The 18,805-nt window shown below is 53.8% G+C and overlaps 10 protein-coding genes across 10 annotated transcripts; 7 read left to right on the top strand and 3 right to left on the bottom strand.

Moving 5' to 3' along the window:
* Positions 1-207: 207 nt before the first annotated feature.
* On the bottom strand, positions 208-468 carry N7532_005617 (uncharacterized protein; the record flags this gene model as incomplete). Its single annotated transcript, XM_056618111.1, has 1 exon — positions 208-468. The coding sequence occupies one exon, from the start codon at positions 466-468 to the stop codon at positions 208-210; it is 261 nt and encodes an 86-aa protein (XP_056474270.1).
* A 338-nt stretch (positions 469-806) lies between these two features.
* On the top strand, positions 807-2,297 carry N7532_005616 (alpha-mannosyltransferase; the record flags this gene model as incomplete). The annotated part of the gene is made up of 1 exon (XM_056618110.1): positions 807-2,297. The coding sequence occupies one exon, from the start codon at positions 807-809 to the stop codon at positions 2,295-2,297; it is 1,491 nt and encodes a 496-aa protein (XP_056474269.1).
* A 512-nt stretch (positions 2,298-2,809) lies between these two features.
* Positions 2,810-3,230, bottom strand: N7532_005615 (uncharacterized protein; the record flags this gene model as incomplete). The annotated part of the gene is made up of 2 exons (XM_056618109.1): positions 2,810-2,911; positions 2,970-3,230. 2 exons carry the CDS (start codon positions 3,228-3,230, stop codon positions 2,810-2,812), a joined length of 363 nt encoding a protein of 120 aa, XP_056474268.1.
* A 923-nt stretch (positions 3,231-4,153) lies between these two features.
* Positions 4,154-4,894, top strand: N7532_005614 (uncharacterized protein; the record flags this gene model as incomplete). The annotated part of the gene is made up of 1 exon (XM_056618108.1): positions 4,154-4,894. The coding sequence occupies one exon, from the start codon at positions 4,154-4,156 to the stop codon at positions 4,892-4,894; it is 741 nt and encodes a 246-aa protein (XP_056474267.1).
* A 513-nt stretch (positions 4,895-5,407) lies between these two features.
* N7532_005613 (protein-transporting protein BCP1) lies at positions 5,408-6,384 on the top strand (the record flags this gene model as incomplete). Its single annotated transcript, XM_056618107.1, has 3 exons — positions 5,408-5,485; positions 5,537-5,782; positions 5,839-6,384. The coding sequence occupies 3 exons, from the start codon at positions 5,408-5,410 to the stop codon at positions 6,382-6,384; spliced, it is 870 nt and encodes a 289-aa protein (XP_056474266.1).
* Positions 6,385-6,590: 206 nt separating this feature from the next.
* N7532_005612 (chorismate mutase ARO7) lies at positions 6,591-7,626 on the bottom strand (the record flags this gene model as incomplete). The annotated part of the gene is made up of 3 exons (XM_056618106.1): positions 6,591-6,668; positions 6,732-7,383; positions 7,556-7,626. 3 exons carry the CDS (start codon positions 7,624-7,626, stop codon positions 6,591-6,593), a joined length of 801 nt encoding a protein of 266 aa, XP_056474265.1.
* A 566-nt stretch (positions 7,627-8,192) lies between these two features.
* mdv1 (uncharacterized protein) lies at positions 8,193-10,471 on the top strand (the record flags this gene model as incomplete). The annotated part of the gene is made up of 5 exons (XM_056618105.1): positions 8,193-8,279; positions 8,367-8,967; positions 9,032-9,262; positions 9,319-10,127; positions 10,190-10,471. 5 exons carry the CDS (start codon positions 8,193-8,195, stop codon positions 10,469-10,471), a joined length of 2,010 nt encoding a protein of 669 aa, XP_056474264.1.
* A 1,295-nt stretch (positions 10,472-11,766) lies between these two features.
* On the top strand, positions 11,767-13,875 carry N7532_005610 (uncharacterized protein; the record flags this gene model as incomplete). Its single annotated transcript, XM_056618104.1, has 1 exon — positions 11,767-13,875. The coding sequence occupies one exon, from the start codon at positions 11,767-11,769 to the stop codon at positions 13,873-13,875; it is 2,109 nt and encodes a 702-aa protein (XP_056474263.1).
* Positions 13,876-14,422: 547 nt separating this feature from the next.
* Positions 14,423-16,092, top strand: snf4 (AMP-activated serine/threonine-protein kinase regulatory subunit SNF4; the record flags this gene model as incomplete). The annotated part of the gene is made up of 6 exons (XM_056618103.1): positions 14,423-14,569; positions 14,861-15,130; positions 15,189-15,240; positions 15,323-15,679; positions 15,741-15,850; positions 15,910-16,092. The coding sequence occupies 6 exons, from the start codon at positions 14,423-14,425 to the stop codon at positions 16,090-16,092; spliced, it is 1,119 nt and encodes a 372-aa protein (XP_056474262.1).
* A 501-nt stretch (positions 16,093-16,593) lies between these two features.
* N7532_005608 (uncharacterized protein) lies at positions 16,594-18,723 on the top strand (the record flags this gene model as incomplete). Its single annotated transcript, XM_056618102.1, has 3 exons — positions 16,594-17,614; positions 17,666-17,995; positions 18,065-18,723. The coding sequence occupies 3 exons, from the start codon at positions 16,594-16,596 to the stop codon at positions 18,721-18,723; spliced, it is 2,010 nt and encodes a 669-aa protein (XP_056474261.1).
* Positions 18,724-18,805: the final 82 nt, after the last annotated feature.

Below are 18,805 nucleotides of genomic sequence, written 5' to 3'. Positions count from 1 at the left end.
GGGGGGACGGGCAGATTTAAAGTGGGAGGCGAGAAGACGGAGGTGTTGGGGGGTGGATATGGGATCTTCCCGGTGGAGGATGATCCGCGCTCTAGTCGAACTTGAGAGAACTGACGACGGGTCTCGCTTGCGTGAGAAACGCCTTGGTCCCCACCCCGATCGACCTGTTTGAGCATCAGCATGGCTGCCACATCAGCCCCGGCGATTTCAGGGATTCTCATCCTTGAGGGACCGGCAATTCGGAGGGTTTACCGGTTCGAGGGGCACTAGAAGCCCGGCAGAAGCCACTAGACCGCAGCCTGTTTCATCCCGAGCCGCCGCGGTTAACTCGTGCACGCAGAACGATCCTCGTTGATGATCTCCGTTTGACTTGTCAATAGTCCCAAATCCTGATCCCTGATCGTCCAGGGACTTGGGACTTGCAGTCGCGGGGCTGCTGGAGCGCTGGCTGTGAGCAGCGCGACACATGGCTGGTGCCAAGCATCGCGGCCCGTTAGAGGAAGTTTCTCCTGATCGTCTCGTCTCTTCCGCAAACCACCAAACAACACATTGGAGGCATCCACTCCTCCCCACTCCACGCCATTGCTGAGGCACCGCAAACCAAAACCCCTCCCCCCCCAAATGCCCGCACCGCGACCGAGGCAACCACTCGCCAATTCGATTGCCTGAACTCTCGGGTCCTTGTCGATCGGCACGCCCGTGCGCCTGTCGGCTCGCTCGAACCCCCCTTGTACCTAGACGGCGTCGCGCGAAAGCCGCCAACCACCACCTCCTTTGGAGCCCGATTCGATTCGCAGTCCAGCACCATGGGAATGTTTCGTCCGGGTCGGGCGAGGTCTCTGGTCCTCTCCATGCTCGCTCTGATCCTCGTGTGCACGGTCTATCTGTATTGGAGTCCAATCACCGCCTCATCCACCGTCTCCGTTGTCCCGAGCACAGCCTTCGAGGTACCCTTGGCAGAGCGCCAGAAAGATTTCTGGAAAGCTCTGCAGCCCATAATCGAACGTCACAATCCCAATTGTCCCTCGCCGGATAAACTGGCCGATGCCAGCGCCGCCCATTTCGACCCCACGAAAGACCAGCCCCGGCCCGATGTAACAGGCATGAGCGAGGAAGGTGTGAAGGCCATGGAGGATGCCCATGCGAGTTTCCTAGAGGATGTAAAGAATGCCGGTAAAAACCTCAAGCCCGTCCATACCCCCGGGAAGCGCGGGTTGGTGTCGACGGCCGGTGCCAAGTACCTGCCGGTCTTCGTCTCGTCGCTCCGCATGCTTCGTCGGGCCGGGTCGACATTGCCAGTGGAGGTGTACATGAAGGATGCCGGTGAATACGAGAAACGGGTCTGTAATGAGGTGCTCCCTATGCTCGATGCGCGATGCCTGGTATTGGGTGACGTGGTGGGAAAGAGTGTGATTGAGCATTATCAGCTCAAAATTTTCGCCGTGCTGTTCTCATCTTTCGAGGAAATCATGTGGATGGATGCAGACTGCTTTCCACTGGGCAAACCCGAAGAGCTTCTTGACTCGGAGCCTTTCACGTCCAATGGTTTGGTGACCTGGCCCGATTTCTGGGGCTCTTCCGCATCTCCCTTATACTACCGAGTTTCGCGGCAAGAGGTGCCACCCATGACGGCGCGTCAGTCTTCCGAGACGGGCATCTTCCTGGTATCGAAAAAAACACACCTCCTCCCGCTCTTGCTTGCCGCCTACTATAACTACTACGGCCCGTCGCATTACTTCCGACTCTTGACTCAGGGCGGCCCCGGAGAAGGGGACAAGGAGACATTCCTCCAGGCTGCCACGGCCGTCGGCGCCTCGTTCTATGCAGTTAGCGAGAGGGTGCAAGCTATCGGACATTCGAAAGATGATGGCCTGTCAGGCTCTGCCATGGCCCAGTCCGACCCTCGCGAAGACTTTGCCCTCACTTCCCAGGGCAAATGGCGAACCAAAGACCCGGCTGTTGCTTTGCCTCCTCGGATCTTCTTTGTCCATGCGAACTACCCCAAGTTCAACCCTGGCGACAACCTCTTTGGTCAGGGATGGGAGACAACGCCCACGTTGAAGCAAGATGGATCCGATGGACGAGCATGGACTGCTCCCTCGGATACCCTGAAACGCTTCGGGTACGACGTGGAGAGAGCCTACTGGGAAGAAATTAAATGGGTGACCTGCAACCTGGAAGGTTCCTTCAAATCCTGGGAGCACAAGGCAGGTCTCTGTCGCCGAGTCGAAGAATACTGGCACAATGTATTTGCCGAAACACACAACGATGACCCCAAGTTCACTCAAGACAGTTGATTTGAGTCGAGACCACGGTTCAAGGTCTGGAGCTTTCGCAAAGCCAGATTAACATTACCAGCAAGGTTCATTGCAGGGCATATGATAGTCTATCATTTTGGTTGGATAGCTATCTCGACCCGTGCTGAAACATGTCAAACATGATTCACGCCTTTGCTGTCCGGTCGCATCCAGTCGACTATGGCACCTCTCCTAACATCATGCATACCAACTTGTACCATACCGAGCATTGTCTCGCTGTACACTAGCGGCATCACCCGAACTACGGTCTAGATCTTTTGCACATACCCTTAATACATGGAACGATTTATGATACTTCAAATTCAATCCACGATTGGACACACAACTCAATGCTTCTTTATATGCTTCATTTAATATCTCTCAACCATCAAGGCGAGAATTGAAATATTCGTCATATCGTACATAAGTGATATCCCCACATCTCGCTTCAACACAAGTAAATCCCATACCCCAAGATATAATGATCATTCATAACATCGTGACGAAGTCATTTATTTCTTAATGCCCTTCTCACGCAGGCGCTGCTCGTCCTCGGCCTGGAGGTCGGCGTCGATCTTCGCGCCCTTGGACGGCTCGTGACCGTGCATCTTAGCCTAGAATACCGTTAGTACTTTTTCAAACATCTCAGGTTTCTTTTCATGGATCACATACAGGCTTGGTTGGGTCCTGCTTGCTGAGCTCGGCCTCGGGGTTGAACTCGTTGTTGTGGTGGTGCGAAGGGTTGGGCTTGCTCTCCTGAGCGCTTAGCTTGTTGGCAATGGAACGCTGGTCCTTGGAGTCCAGGTTCTTGTGGCTGTGTGTCTGGCCTTCCTTGTAGCGCTCGTGCTCGCGGATCTCCGACTGGGGAGGGTTGCGCTGGTCACCAGCCTCGTAGAAGGGGGCGTGGCCAACACTGGATTGTCCGGCAGACATTTTGATGTGGTGTAGAGAGGATAGGTGGTAGACGTTGAATTAGAGAAAGTATTCAAGATAATTGAAGAGATGCTTGATGAATAGCGGAGATGGTGTTCATGGTTGCTTGGTCTTATACCTTGCTCTGGACACGGGTGATGTCATGCTGGGATCACTGAGGTCATACTTGTGGGTCCCAGTTGGACTTGTTTGGAAAGCCACAGAGTATTCGATCGCGTGCGGTGCTGGTGCCGTACCAGTTCGCTTTGCGGGCTTACATCGATTCAGGGAGCTCGACCAAGGCAGCGTGTCCAGGGTGGTGCGGTGACATCGATGATGCACGGCCACGGCGTCGATTTACGCTCGCGCTCCACCGCAGACTCCACCACGCTCTGAACAAACGCATTGCAGAATATTCTAGCTATGTGACTGATTTGACTGTTTTTTCTTTTCTCCGTTTTATCAGTTGACTATGCAGCTACAAATGGCTTCATCGGTGATATGGCCAGCTCAACCTTATACTCCTGCGTAGGCAATTGTATACTTGTCGATGACTGCGGCTCAAGCGGCCCGCCGGCCGCGGACGATATCAGCATACCGCTTCCGGTCTAGGCGCAGCTCGGGGGCGTGCAATCCTGGCCAATTTCTTCTAGAATTCCGTACACGCTTAGCTGAAGCTTCGTCCGACATGCTCCCTCCGGCATTGAGGCCCGGGCCCTCCCATCTGGCCTCAATGCTGCACAGAATCGCCCTGGTCACCGCGACCCACTCTGGCCATCGGATTCGTTTCTGCACTTCGCAGCTGTGAGCGCCATCCAATCCCGCCGCCATCTTCTCTTCAACCTCAATTCGACCTTGGCTAAGATCGATATCTAATCACGCGTCCCAGCCCGACCACCTCCCAATTCCCCCTAACACCCCTGCAGCCAAGCACCCGCCGCACCATGAGCTCTTCTGCAGCCCCCGCAACCACTCCGGACGTGCAACCCCGCTTCCAGCAGCTCTTCACCGAGCTCGAGAAGCGATTCCAGTCCACCTCGCTGGGCAGCGATAAATGGTATATCCTTGCGACGTCCACGCTGGCCGCTAGCCCGGACCCCGAGCGCGCCGACATGCTGTACCAACATATCTGTTCGCAGGCGGCTTATGCCACCCCCGCCGCGCGGCAGGCGCTGGTCCGCCGTCTGCGCGAAGCACTCATCAAGTCGGTGCCGATTGTGGGAGTGTGCAAGCCCATCGAGGCGATTCTATCGATCAGCAAGGTCGAGCGCGACGAGGACAAGGATTACACGTTCACTCGTGAAGGGTGGCAGTGCGATCAAGCCAACCACGATCGCGGCGCAGAGTGGATGCAGAAACTGTACTCGCGCAATACCAGCGGGACATTGAACTTGTTTAGTGCCCATAAGGATTTCTCCTGGCTGTCTGAGGAGATTACTTATGGCCTGTTTCTGTCCGATCGCCAGGTTCTGGACGACGTGGATACCCAGCTGGTTGTGCTGCCTGGGATTATGAGCCAGAACTTGCCGAATGAGACTCACTGGCATATTCGTGGAACGAGACGTCTGGGTCTGCCGAAGGAGGAGGTCCAGGTTATTTGGGATTGCGTGCAGCTGGTTTCGCAGTTCTTTGATGTCAAGTTGAATAAGGTGCCCACTGTTGAGCAGGTGGAGTACGATGTTTAGATAGCATATAGCATAGCTCGGAGCGTGGAATGTATTCCTCATTATTCACGAGGTGCACTTTTTCTGGTATACAAATATCGCCGGGGTCATTGGTGTTTTTTCATAGCATTGTTAGTGCACCAGTGTGGATCCAAATCCAGGGTCGCACTATATTAGTGTACTTGGTTCTGTAATTGTTTTGAGGGGTCCATCACGATATATTTTAGCCAAGACCTCCGAGCATCAACAGAACTCCCAACCTTGGGATTAATAAAAATTTAGAGCCAATGCCATGTACAAGCCTCCTATGGTAACATAGATTGAATAAGATTATCTAGCGAATATCATTCGGTGCACGACTCGAACTGTTCCTGGCGTTGCCCTTCAACATCCTTTGTTGGTTGGCGGCCCGACGCCTCAGGCGGCCGATAACCGATAAGGAAAAAGTTCGCAGACGCCCTGGCTAAGGGGTGGAGTGACCTCACGCCGTCTCCAACTTCGACTTCTCTCCAAATACCACAAAATTAGAACACCATGGGAAAGCGCAAGCAAGATCTCGGCGATGTGCCCATGGGCGGCGCCAATGCCCAGGGCGAGGACGACTCAGACGACGTGAGCATCCACCCCACCTTCGACAGCTCTGCGCCGGACACCATCTAACAGTCTACAAAGGACGTTGACATGGTCAATGTCGACTTCGAATGGTTTGACCCGCAGCCCGCCGTCGATTTCCACGGTCTCAAGAACCTGCTCCGACAATTGTTCGACATTGACGCCCAGATCTTCGACCTGTCCGCACTGGCCGACTTGATTTTGTCGCAGCCCACGTTGGGCTCGACGGTTAAGACGGATGGAAACGAGTCGGACCCGTATGCTTTCTTGTCGGTTATCAACCTGCAGGAGCACAAGGTATATTCGAATGCGCATTGGGACAAGCTAAACAGGGCTGACGAGCTTCGGTACAGGACAAACCCGTGATCAAGGACCTGATTCAATACATGAAGACCAAATCCGCCGCCAACCCCTCTCTCGCCCTCCTCAAGGACCTTCTGTCCCAGCAACCCGTGCCGCCTATTGGCCTGATTCTGACCGAGCGTGTGATCAACATGCCTGGTCAAATTGTCCCGCCGATGTATAACATGCTTCTGGAAGAGATGGCCTGGGCCATCCAGGACAAGGAGCCTTACAGCTTCACCCACTACCTGATTATTTCGAAGGGATACGAAGAGGTGGAGTCGAAGCTCGATATGGAGGAGTCGCGGCCGCAGAAGAAGTCAAAGAAGGGCGCCCTCGAGACCCAGCGGTACTTTTTCCACCCCGAGGATGAGGTTCTGCAGCGTCATGCTCTGTGCTCTGGAACCCTTGAGTACACGCACGAGCATGACGAAGGCCATTCCGATTCCAAGCGGGCCTTCCAGGAACATGGTATTAAGACCAACGGTAGCTTGATCCTTATCGACGGGCCTAAATTCGAGACCGCCGTCAAGGCCGTGGGCGAGTACTTGTCCTAAGCCCGAACATCAAGAGCAGACAAATGATATACCTAGGTAGTCATTTCACTTCATGTCCCATTTACGAAATATTTTCTATGTTGATTCATGTTGTACTTTTTAATTGGCTTCTATAGTTCCCTCCGACCATGAGTGCCAGAGGCATGATTCCATAGAGACCATCCAAAGAACCAAAGTTCATAACTTCATGACCATAACGTCCCTTTCTACTCCCATTGGGTACCCTTCAGGCGCTGCATAAGGTATTCAACTTCGACCACCTTCGTAAGAGGAATCACACATTCCTAGAGTGTAATCAAATTAGTAATGGCCACTAGCAAGTTGAAGGCTTTCAGTGTATCACGTACCTTGTACATGGCAACCACAGCATCTACATTGATCTTCTGGCCCTTCTCATCCGGGAAAGCAGGATCGGTACCATAAGTCTTGGCCTTCAGACCCAAGCGCTCCAGCACCTTCTGTTCAACCTTGGAATCGGTAATGGCCGCATCGATACCAGCTCGGTCCTCAGCCTTGATCAAGCGAACAAAAGTCTCCGGGTCCTTCTGGAACTTGGACTCCGCCACAAATTTGCCAAAGTGGATGCGACGCGAGAGCGCCTGCAGACAGGAAACGTCACACGTAGCCGCAGAGCCGTAGTTCTCCTGGGCCTCACCGCGGTCTTCACGTCCAAATTGCGGGCACACAGCAGGAAGAACCTCAGTGATGTACCGTTCCTTGATGATATCGTTGACGTTCACGTCGTTGTCGTGCAAGATGCGAGGGTACTGCAACGGCTGCAGGATCGGTTCCTCCAGCACGTCGGGGAAGAAAGGATACTCGTCGGGGGACTGGAAGCGGCGCACGCGCGATTGGATTCGTTCCTGCTCACGGAGCAAGTAATCCATGAGACTGAGTTCGCTGTTGGGGATCTTCACGCCGCCGGGGACATAAATGGTCTTGTTGAGCGGGAACTGGACTCGCTCGATGAAGTGAAAGGTAATGGTGTCCTCAAGCCGACTGGAGGCCTGCGATGTCAGCAACCGTTTTTAACATTGCGGCGCGACTGCCACCCTGTTTGGTGACGCTTCTCGCGTGTGTGTTTTGTTCATGGCGGGGCCGCGGGGTGCCATATTTGCGACGCGAGGCCTTGTAAGGTGGTGGAGGGTTGGAGGGGGTTGCAAGGGCTCACATCAGCTGGAAACGGATATTGGCGAGGTCCAGTGCCTTGGAGGCATCAGACAGATCAATTGCTGTGTCCATGACGAGTGAAGTGGTGAGGTGAAGGACTATCGGAGCTGCCGAAGTCGGGATCGACAGTTTTTCTGGCCGGAAGGCGAGCCTCTATTTATGCTGGATGTCTTGCTAAGGGGGCTGGCTACAAGGAACAGGGTCTTGCTGGTCGCTTTTCACAGCTAAGTCGAATTGTTGCTTATGCCATGCAAATATAACCATACAGCTCATATTAAGGAACTCGTGCCTGTTATAGTACCGTAGCTGTTGGGTATATGCTGGGTACTCGGTACCGACCCAGTACCGAGGCCAGCATATGGAATAGGCAGGAGTGGCCGTACCACCAAGTAGAAGAGACACCAGCAGGGGATGCCTTGCAGCCAGATCGCTAGTCTGAGACGGCTGCAGGAAGGCTGCAACTGACCGGTCGCAGGCTGGTTTTGGGCCTGGGAGGTTGCGAAGGGTGACTGGGCGGGCGAAGCCACAGCCGGGGAACGCGGTAAGCCTGCGCGTGACGACAATCTCTCCTGCAACCTCCGATCTCCCACCTTTTCCCAACGCGCATGCTTGGTTGAGCCCCAAGAATATCTCCGGCTATGGAGAACAACCACCGCCGTGATGATTCGCCGTCCGGTTTGTCCGATATTGTCGAGGGCGACGGCCTGCTGGGCACCGGCCTCACGGTAAGCGTTTTTTCTTTTTTGCGCTCGCGAGCAGATGCCCCTCCAACAATGCAGCCAAACTAACGCAAGAGACTCCCTGGAAAATAGACTCGGCATATCGAAGCATTCGGGCGAAAAGTCACGACGACCGCAGGACATCTAATGGGACCCGGCGAACAGGGCCACGGCAGTCACTATCATAATGCTCTGACGGACATCCACCGTGAGCTGCGCCGGCCGACAGCCCAGCGCAAGGTCTTCACTTTGACCCAGACAACTCCGACCGACTTGGTCAGGTCGAAGCTGTCAACAGCGGAAATCCAGTCGCGTGCCGTTTCATCGCTCCCAGACGACCTCCTCGATAACCTCCCCGAAGACACCAGCTCCTACTCCCTATTCCAAGGTTTCCAGGCCTCGCTCCCCGAAGACCATCATGCACATAAGAAACACCGAAGGCGCACCTCTAAGGGAGGCAAGCTGCTCAAGGACAGTGAGAAAGGCGGGCTTTTGACAACTGGCCCGGGTGCGCTGAAGGAAGAGCGAAGGGTGCTCAATCGCCGACTCGAGACCATGGGCGTCCGCAAGAACATGTGCAGCGCCGAGATTCACGAGATCGACAACAAAATTGCCAACTTACACAAAATGCGACAGATTGTCTTGGATCGGTTGGCTGGCCTAGAAATGGACGAGGCGTCATTAGAACACGAACGTGGGTATCATACTTCTGCATGTCGACTATGGGATGCGTCTCTAACCTGGGAGGTACAATACAGTTACGGAACTTGATAACAAGCTTGACGACCTGCAAGAAGAAGAAGAAGCAGAAGCAGAAGAAGAAACGCCAGATGCTTCTGTCGCAGCCGAAACCTCCGATTCCTCAGAAGTCCAGGATGATTCCATTGCATCCTCAGGTGACCCAGCCATGGATGCGTCGTTCATGTCGGAATCGATCTATGAGAAGATCCCAACACCATCACCCAGAAGCTTGCGACATCGCTCCATACGTATGAACCCTGGCTAATTGATTGCGGACCGACAAGAGACTGACCATATGCTCTAGGCAAACGATCGATGCCGATTCTCCACGAGCATTTCGCACCAGGCTCCCTGATCAAAGAGATTGAAGCTCACACCGACATGGTCACTGCGATTGACTTTGACTATCCATTTGGTACCATGATCAGTGCCGCTTTAGATGATACTGTGCGGGTCTGGGACATGAATGTTGGCCGATGCTCGGGATTGTTGGAAGGCCACAACGCCTCCGTCCGATGCTTGCAGGTGGAAGACAACATTGTTGCCACTGGATCCATGGATGCGTCTGTTCGGCTATGGGACTTGAGCCGTGCTCGGCCCGCGACTCGAGACAACCGACTGAACAAGCATGAGCGCGATACTGAAGATGCCGAGACGCACTTCTCCCCTGTGCCTCCGTCCTCGAATTTGGAGGACTGCCATGTCTTCACACTCGATGCACACGTCGACGAGGTGACTGCCCTTCACTTCAAGGGCAACACCCTCATCTCCGGTTCCGCAGACAAGACCTTGCGTCAATGGGATTTGGTCAAGGGACGCTGCGTCCAAACATTGGATGTGATGTGGGCGGCTGCCCAGGCGTCTTCGACGATGACGGGCGAAGGGAATTGGCGCCCATCTGGCCGTCTTCCAGACGCCTCTGCCGACTTTGTTGGTGCCATTCAATGCTTCGACGCGGCACTGGCGTGCGGTACAGCTGATGGTATGATTCGCCTTTGGGATCTTCGTAGTGGCCAAGTCCACCGGAGTCTCGTTGGACATACTGGCCCTGTTACATGTCTGCAATTCGATGATCAGCATGTGGTGACGGGCAGTCTCGACCGCAGTATTCGGGTAAGCTTTTTCTTTGATTGAAAGACGTGGTGTTTTCGAAACTATTCCTAACATTTTCACAGATTTGGGATCTGCGTATGGGTTCTATTTTCGATGCCTACGCCTATGACCGACCCATCACCAGTATGATGTTTGACGCTAAGCGCATTGTTGCCGCTGCGGGCGAAAACGTCGTTAAAGTCTACGACAAGGCCGACGCCCATCACTGGGACTGCGGCCCTGGTGTTGGTATCGACGACGACGACCAGGGGCCCTCCCCGGCAACCGTCGAGCGTGTGCGACTCAAGGATGGTTACCTTGTCGAGGGTCGTAAAGACGGCACGATGGCCGCTTGGACCTGCTAAAACGCCGACCTCCTAGCTGTATAGTTCTCCTTCTCTCACATACTCCCCGTCTAATACTCTCTTTTGGCCGGGGCTCCTCCCTCCTCCTATGCCTTCTTCCTTGCGTTGTATAGTACTACACCCATGTCTAAAGCTGGTGCAGCGATCCGGCGCTTCTGGAATGGCAGGACCATGATATCAATTGCTATGCTAGTTCTGTACGTAAAGTAGCATCGCGCCTTTCAATTCAAATTCATTCTTTGGCGAATTTTGCAGCCTAGATTCTCGTAGGAGGACCAGACGCGAAAGCCAATTTGAAATGGCATCGGTACTGTTTGTAGACAGAAAATTTTATTTAAAGAATAGTCGAAGTACACTAGTGTAGAAGTACAAAGAGCGTGTCAAAAGAAGACGGCGACAAAGACAACCCAACCATTGACCCGGCTGGCCGAGTCGCTTCCTCACCTAATCAGTACCCCATTTGTTCTTCACTTCTTTCAAAATCCATTCCTCCCCAGATTTTCCCATCCCGTCTGCGACACCGAAGACACTGGTTTCACAATCGCATTTCGGCGGGCTCTCTGAGACGATCGTCCTTTAGCTCGCGGCTCCACCCCTGCCGCCGCCGCAGTCACGTTCCGTCGCGCGACTGCGCGTCTTGACTCTTCAGAAAGTCCGGGGTCGCGATCGACATAACCAGCAACGCCGCGCGTGATCGGATTCCAGGTGCACGGCATCGAATTCGCGAGTCCGAGTCACCCTGTGCAGCTTTGCTCTACTTAATCCCCGGGGATCCTGCGGCGCCCTTGTCCGCGACGCCCTGAGTGCCTGCGCAATCCCTGCCGGCTATACCTCCCCACCATCGCCACTTTCCAGATCCACGCGTGGACAAGGTGGGATTGACTATCCTCTGCGTCATAAGAGTGACGGCGTCGAGACTTGATCGTGAAGAATCTGGTCTTGGAGATCGACCTGTCTCAAGTGTTCACCATTCTATAACTGCCATCGTAAGTCATGTTTCTTTATCTTTCTGTTTTTGTCCGGCCTGCAAGACCTTTTCCATCATTTGTATCAAGTGTTTGTGTAACTGTGTCTTCATATCGCTTCCATGATCAATCCAAAATCTCCAAAAGCCCACTACTCCAATATTCGAGATCCATCCCATATGCAGGTACCCTCCTACCCTAACCATCGGCATATTGGGGGATGGTTTGTTGTCTGCTTCGTTTCGTTGTTGTTTCATCTGTTTCATTTCACTTGTCGAGTTTCTTACCCACGCGATAATTTGTTTCGATGCTGAAAGAAATAGGTGTAGCATGCCAAGACGCACTTCACCGCGCCGAGGTGGCCCATCCGAGGGAGAGTCACATCCACCGCGGCAGTCCCAGACATTGCTTGAGATCGGGCATAATCCTATCCTACCCCCTGTCGCAGTTGGAACATCACACAATTATGGCGCGACAGGACCAACAGCTCTGCCGAAACGGGTAGAACAGGAGCCGATACAAAGTATCCGTGGTGTTGCTCAAAGGATCGAGACCGGACTCGATTTCAGCGAACAGCGAACAGGCTTAAGCAAAGCGACAACAAATTTCGACCTGCCTGCTTTAGCTCCTACTACGCGGCGTGTTAAACGAGAGCCGACGCCCGACCAAGACCAACTTCTTCAATCGCTCCGTGAGGCCACCCAGTCGCCCGTGCGAGAAACGCAGTCGGACAGGACCCCGACGCCACCAATCCAGCGAGAAGTCTCTACTGACTCGAGCCCTGACATGCCACCGCCCGCAAGAAAAAACAGCATTATGTCCTTGATCACAAATTCTCCGATGTATCCTGCACCACTACGAAGACTAGGGAATTACATGTTCCCGGACGAGGACAATCTTGACAACACGTCCATGTCAAGTCGTTTTAGCTCTGTTGACAATGCCTCCGAGCTTTCATTCGAGTTGGAGCGCGGAATTCATGACGATGGACTGCAGCGAACAAGACCCAGTGACCACGGAACCAACCTCTCCAAAGCCCCTCGTCGGCCTTCTGGGGTTCAGATTCACTCGACTATTATGGAAGAGGATGAGTCAGGCTCGGAGCAGGCGCCTGAGTCGGAGTACGAAAACCTCGCCGATCAATCTTGGTCAGCGGAAGCGAGGACAGTGCTACCGTCACGTTTCCAGTCCGAGCCTCCTTCAGAGGTATCCTCGAATGAACCCGTGCCCGACTTGAATCGTCTGGTTCCAGAAGCACAGACTAACAGGGCTCGATGGCTCACACAATCACCTGACATTCTTGGAAACTATGCAAGTGGATTTTTCAAAGTCTTCTCGGATCCCGCTTCCTGGGCCAAAACTGTCTTCCTCTTTCTCCTCCCCCTGCTTCTTGTCTTTGCATATCAAGTCGGTCTCCTCAACTTCGATGGCTCGTCATTATTTGGTGACAATTCACCGCATCCGTCAAACACATCGAACGCTGAATTTCGTGCCCTTCAAGGACGGGTATCGCAAATGGACCTACACCTTTCCTCGCTGACTGCCGAACTAAAATCTGCCCGGGAGGAGCGGTCGTACATCCTCGGACCTACCAATGTCCCCATGCCGAACTATCCTTTGCAGGAGCTGACTCCCCGGATCAATTTCCTGTCTCCGGCTCATGGTGCTTTGATTGACCCCGACCAAACCTCGCCCACAGCTGATTACGGCCATGCTACAGCCCCACTGCCGGACTGGAATCAGCTCAAGGGCTGGTGGAACATGTGGAAGATCTTCTCACCATCTGGTGCCTTGCCGCCTCCTATAAAAAACCCTCATTCCAGTTTGTCGGCACTTCTCCCCTGGGATGAGGCCGGAGATTGCTGGTGCAGTGTCGGAGAGACCCAACTATCCGTTTTTCTCGGCCGTGGCATCGTACCCGAAGAGGTTGTCATCGAGCACATCCCCGTGGCAGCTACTCTGGACCCTCTTTCGGCACCAAAAGTGGTCGAAGTCTGGGCTCGATTTGTTATTGTGGAAGCAGAGAATGATTTCGCTCCCAGCGCGTCTGACTCTTTTTCCTGGAGATCGCCCTGGGGACGTGGAAAAAACCGCCGCCAATCCACCGATCCACCTTCGTCGCAAGAGAAAGGTCTCGGAAACTTCAACTTGCCCGGCTCGAAGTCGCTGGACGAGGTTATCCTCAGTGCCCTCAAGCTGTCCAACCCCTGGGAAGGAACAGACGAGTACTCGAACGATAGCCTACTCGGACCGAATTACTATCGGATTGGGCGTATGTACTACAACATCCACGACCCGGACTATATACAGACATTCCCTCTCGCCACTGTCATCGACGTCCCGACGGTTCGCGTTGATAAGGTCGTTTTCCGGGTCAAGGAGAACTGGGGTGGGGATCGGACATGCATCTATAGATTCAAGCTTCACGGGCACCCATAATAGGGACCTGCTTTCGGTTCTTGCCAATGTCTCCGCACTATGGTATTTACGATGTGCGCTTCTTTGCTTTTTCTGATTTTCCTGTCTTTTCTGGGATTTCTGGGTGCTCTGTCGGAGTCGATTCGGAGAGGACTTCTTGTTCTGTGGCGCAATGATACCTTGAATTTAGCGCGTAGCATATAATTAATGGCGTTTTGAGAGCAAAGGTTCATAGTTTGGGTGCCAAATGAATGTATGCCATACTTTTTGGGATTCCGTAAAATAAAGCGCGTTTCCACCATCTCTCCATCTTCTCCTTTCGGTTCTCTGTAAAACTAGATACTTCGGGATTTCCTGCATTGGGCGATGGTGCCTGAGGCACAAAATAGCATGGACCGGGCGGGGGAAGACGAGGGCGCATTTCTCTTTTCTGTGCCTCGCATTGCCCCATGATGCACGCGTAGGAGGGCTGCAAAAGAAAACGGAGGCCCAGCTCGTAGATTCGATACCAAATGCTCCGACGATTCCCTCCTTCCCCCAGCACTCCACCCAACCCCCACTTGCACTCATGACGAAGGCGGACACCCGGCCTCACCTCTCCGGGACCTTCACCTCTCTCGGTCACGCGCCTTTCGTGCAGCCATCCTCGTACCTTCGCCCTCCAATGACCTCCCACTCCGAGAGACCAATCGATCGGGAAGAGCGACAAGGCCTGGTAAGTTTGCGCCTTTCTTTTTTTTTTGCCCTCCTCGATCGGCCCTCCCGCCCCGCCATTGCTTTTGCTCGGCCCCTCCAACCTCGAGAATCGAGGAAAGGGAGCCGACTTGCTCCCCCAACCCCCCGACACGCCTTTAATAAGGATCTGACGGGACGAGACACAAATCGGGGCAAGGGGGGGCCAACGGGGCTGTGTGATCGAACGGGGTCCCGGAATTGCAAACCTCGCCCCCGTTCGTTGCGGGTGACCAGCTCGCATCCAGATCTTGACTAACGCGGCGTCAAACAGCGTGCCATTCGCAACTTCCTGAAGGTCCGCACCAGCTACGATGTCCTCCCTCTGAGCTTCCGACTCATCATCTTTGACACCTCCCTCTCCGTGAAGGAGAGCTTGAATATTCTCATCCAAAATGGCAAGTCGCTTGCTGCGCTCCCTCCCCCGCAATCGGTCCCACGAAACAAAGCACCACGAGGAAATAAGGGACATTGGCTGACTGGGAATGCTATCGGGAAGTACAGGCATCGTTTCAGCCCCGTTGTGGGACTCCAAGGCCTCCAAGTTTGCAGGTCTTCTTACCACGTCCGACTACATTAACGTTATCCAATACTATTTCCAGAACCCGGCCGCGCTGGACCAGATTGACCAATTCCGGCTAGATAGTCTCCGGGGTGCGTTGTGTCCCTCCCGCGTTCCTCTGCCCCATCCTCCATCCTCCATGGAGACATGTTAACCCGGACCGGCTATGTACAGAAGTCGAAAAGGCATTGGGAGTCGCGCCGCCTGAGACCGTCTCCATCGACCCTGAACGCCCCCTCTACGAAGCCTGCCGACGCATGCTCGAATCACGCGCGCGCCGTATCCCTCTTGTTACCAACGACAGCCAGACTGATCGGTCCCATGTGCTTAGTGTTATTACGCAGTATCGCATCCTGAAATTCGTCGCCGTGAATGTCAGTGATACTCAGAAATTGCGCCGCCCGCTGGGAGAGCTCCTCCTTGGGACATATGAAAATATTGCGACGGCGTCGATGGATACCCCTGTTATCGACGTGATTCATATCCTGGTTGAGCGCAGTATATCCAGTGTGCCGATCTTGAATTCTGAGGGTATGTTTCCAGATCCGGTTCTCCCGACTTTTACGAGACAACTCTGATGACCTTTCTTTAGGTGTTGTGTATAATGTTTTCGAGTCTGTCGATGTCATTGCCCTGATTCGGGGTGGTGTTTACGATGATCTGGGCTTGACGGTAGGCGAGGTGCTCAAGAAACGTTCGCCGGTATGACATGGATCAGGAATCAATGGTTATGACACTTAAGATACTGACGCATTTTTTAGGAATTCCCGGGTATCTATACTTGTTCGCCGAATGACGGACTGGATACCATTTTCGACACTATCCGCAAGTCTCGCGTCCACCGCTTGGTGGTTGTGGATGAACACTTCAAGCTCAAGGGAGTCATCACCTTAAGTGACATTCTCCACTATATTCTCCTTGAGGGAGAAATTGACGAAGCATGAATGGGTTTGAGTTGATGTCACCCTCGACCCTATACATACAGTACCTCTTTACTTGCATATAATTGGCGTTTGATTACTTACCTCCTCGTATCTTTTGTTGTTGTTTTCGGGATATGACTTGGGGGTGCGATTGACAGATGGATCTCCTCGTTTTTCACATCCGGGCTTGATGAATGTACAAAGGTAATACGATGTTCTTATGTGCTCGAATTCGGCCGAGGCGCAACCGTTGGATTTTGGCAGAAATAGATTTCCTTCAGCTTTCAGTGTCCTCTGTATTGATATCTGTCACCCAGACTGTAAGTTTGACTCTTCGATGTTCTCTCTCAGTGAAGCCGGCGGCGAGAGTAGAGTGCACTTTCCGTGTGTGGTACCTTCCCTGGGAGCAGGTCATCAACACTCCTCCGCTGCCAAGGACGCGTCTCTCTCTTCCCTCCACCACTTTTCTTCGATACCCCCAATTTGCATGCCTTGTTGACGCCTCTTAGGATATGCAGCAAAATGCCACCCTCTCTTCGAAATATCTTTCGACCTTCCAAGTCGGCCGACCCACCCCCGCGATCTCGTAACACCTTGTCTCGCCTGCGTCGCACCGGGTCTCTGACACCGTTGAACCAACCAGATGACGTCGTTTCAGAATTACCCGAGGCAGTTAACCTGTCTAAAGCGGCATCTGTGACCGAGGCTCGGGCTATTACAGAGGAGATACAATCAGACAACGATAGCACGCAACATGGGGAGCATACAGGGCCCGGTAGCAGAAGCGCCGCCTCTAGTGTTTCTCGGCCCAACCGTTCGAAACGCTTCAAGGAGATCATGGCACGTTTTCGGCGCAGCAAGTCTCATGAGCCAACTGATGGTTCAGAGGAGGCACAAGACACGGAGTCTCCAGCGCCCTCGGAACTTCAGGTTACAGGCAAGGAAGTAGGAGCAGAGGTGACGACAACAACTGATCTCGCTCAGAGAGATCCTCCTCTCTCACACAACCCATCCCCAGCCGAACCGACTGGGAACCAGCAACGAAATGTTAGTGCCCAGACGGCTGAATCTCACAACTCAAAGGAAACATCACTGACCACCATCCGTCATCCACCCATGGACATTGAATTGCCCGCTGACTGGTTTGCGACGGTATTGGCGCAGTGTTCTAGCGAGACAAGACATTTTGCAGAAGCATCCGATCCGTTTTCCGATAGCAAGACAGCAGAGGTCAGTATAGCACAGGTTGCATGTGCGTCTTCGAAGCATTCGCACTCATCAAGGAGCTCCAAGGGCAAGAGACCAGCTGAGAGTGTTCAAGAAAACGACGCGTTCGAGATCGCACCGCCGAGATCTTCCAAAGTTCCCAGTGCTCGCAGCTCGCGCCAGGTATCAGGTCATCGAACTCCTTCTGCAGCCACCACTGGCTCTGTTTCGTCGACCCGGCTTGATCCAAATAAGGCGGTTGAGGGGTTCAACTACCTTGCGGGTCAGCTGAACCTCCCTCTTAGCATCACGGCTGAGGAAACTTCGAACTTTGAATGTAAGTGTATCCGTCTGCTTTTCTTGAGCTGGAGCTAATCAATTCTTGCAGCCGAAGAAACAAGAGGTAGAGCTACCGATGTAGAGAGCAATTCGCGACGACGACTCCGACTGACCCGCCGAGTTCGCCCAGTGCAGTCTAACCTGGATCTTGATACATCCTCTTCCTTCCAGACGCCCGTTTCCAAGCTGCGGCGCACGAAGACCTTTGCCAATCTTACTCGACGTCCCAGCCCCATGAGCACCTTGAAAGGGAAGTCTCTCGAGCATATCGCTCGTTTGGGTGGACACAGCTATTTGGTCTGGGGATCTGGCATCCTTCCTGCACCACTCCAGCTGCCGGCATGTATTGTGGCGATGGCCGTATATCTGCGGAAATATGGTTTGTGCATCCCCTTCCCCCGTCCCCTCCCCCTACGTCATGTTCATTGCTGATCCCGGGTTCCTGCAGGGGCTAACGTTAATGGTCTTTTCGTGGAGCCGGGCGACGTCAAGGAGGTCCACCGCCTGTACGACTATTTTGCCTCCCAAGTGCTGGATGCCGAGAAGGAAGCGTCCCATATCTCGATGACTTTGCGGACGATCGCCATGCCGCAGTGGGAGGGCGAAGCGGACAATGCCCACACGCTGAGCGTGGGGTGGACACTGCGAGTTATTTTGACCGGCCTGCCTTTCGGCATTCTCGGCTCTCCCCGTCTCTACCGGATTCTCAAGGATATCTATCTTGCCGCGCTGCCCAACACCCAGCGAGTTCAGCTCATCACGCTCGCCATCATCGCTCTGACCAGCGAGATGGAACGAGCCCTGATCTGCGCCATCTTTGGCCTGTTGACCAGCTTACTACAACAGATGGACGAGCCCGCCTTGCCCGAAGAGCCCGATCCCGGGACTGCGCTCCGGACAGTGGCGAGCCTGGACAAGTCGGGCGGGTTCGCGCGGGTATTTGGACCGATGCTGTTGGGAGTTTCTCGACAAGACCGCGGCCTGGCTGACATGACGGATGAAGAGCGAGAGGTTGCCGATGAACGGGTGGCGCAACTGCTGATTGACAATTGGCGCTCTGTGAATCGCCAATTGCGAGGGTGGGCTACGGTGGTCAAACTCGAATGATGGGACGTTGAAGGTTGGAGGATGATACTTGGGCGTTTTTGTGGTGTTTGTGGAAGACAGAGTTGATGAACAGGAACGAGAA

The sequence above is a fragment of the Penicillium argentinense genome (assembly GCF_028826775.1).
Source record: "Penicillium argentinense strain IBT 30761 chromosome Unknown utg000005l_segment0_segment0, whole genome shotgun sequence".
NCBI lineage: Eukaryota > Fungi > Ascomycota > Eurotiomycetes > Eurotiales > Aspergillaceae > Penicillium > Penicillium argentinense.
Note: the sequence above shows the minus strand (reverse complement) of the source record. Positions and strands in the feature narration are given on the sequence as shown.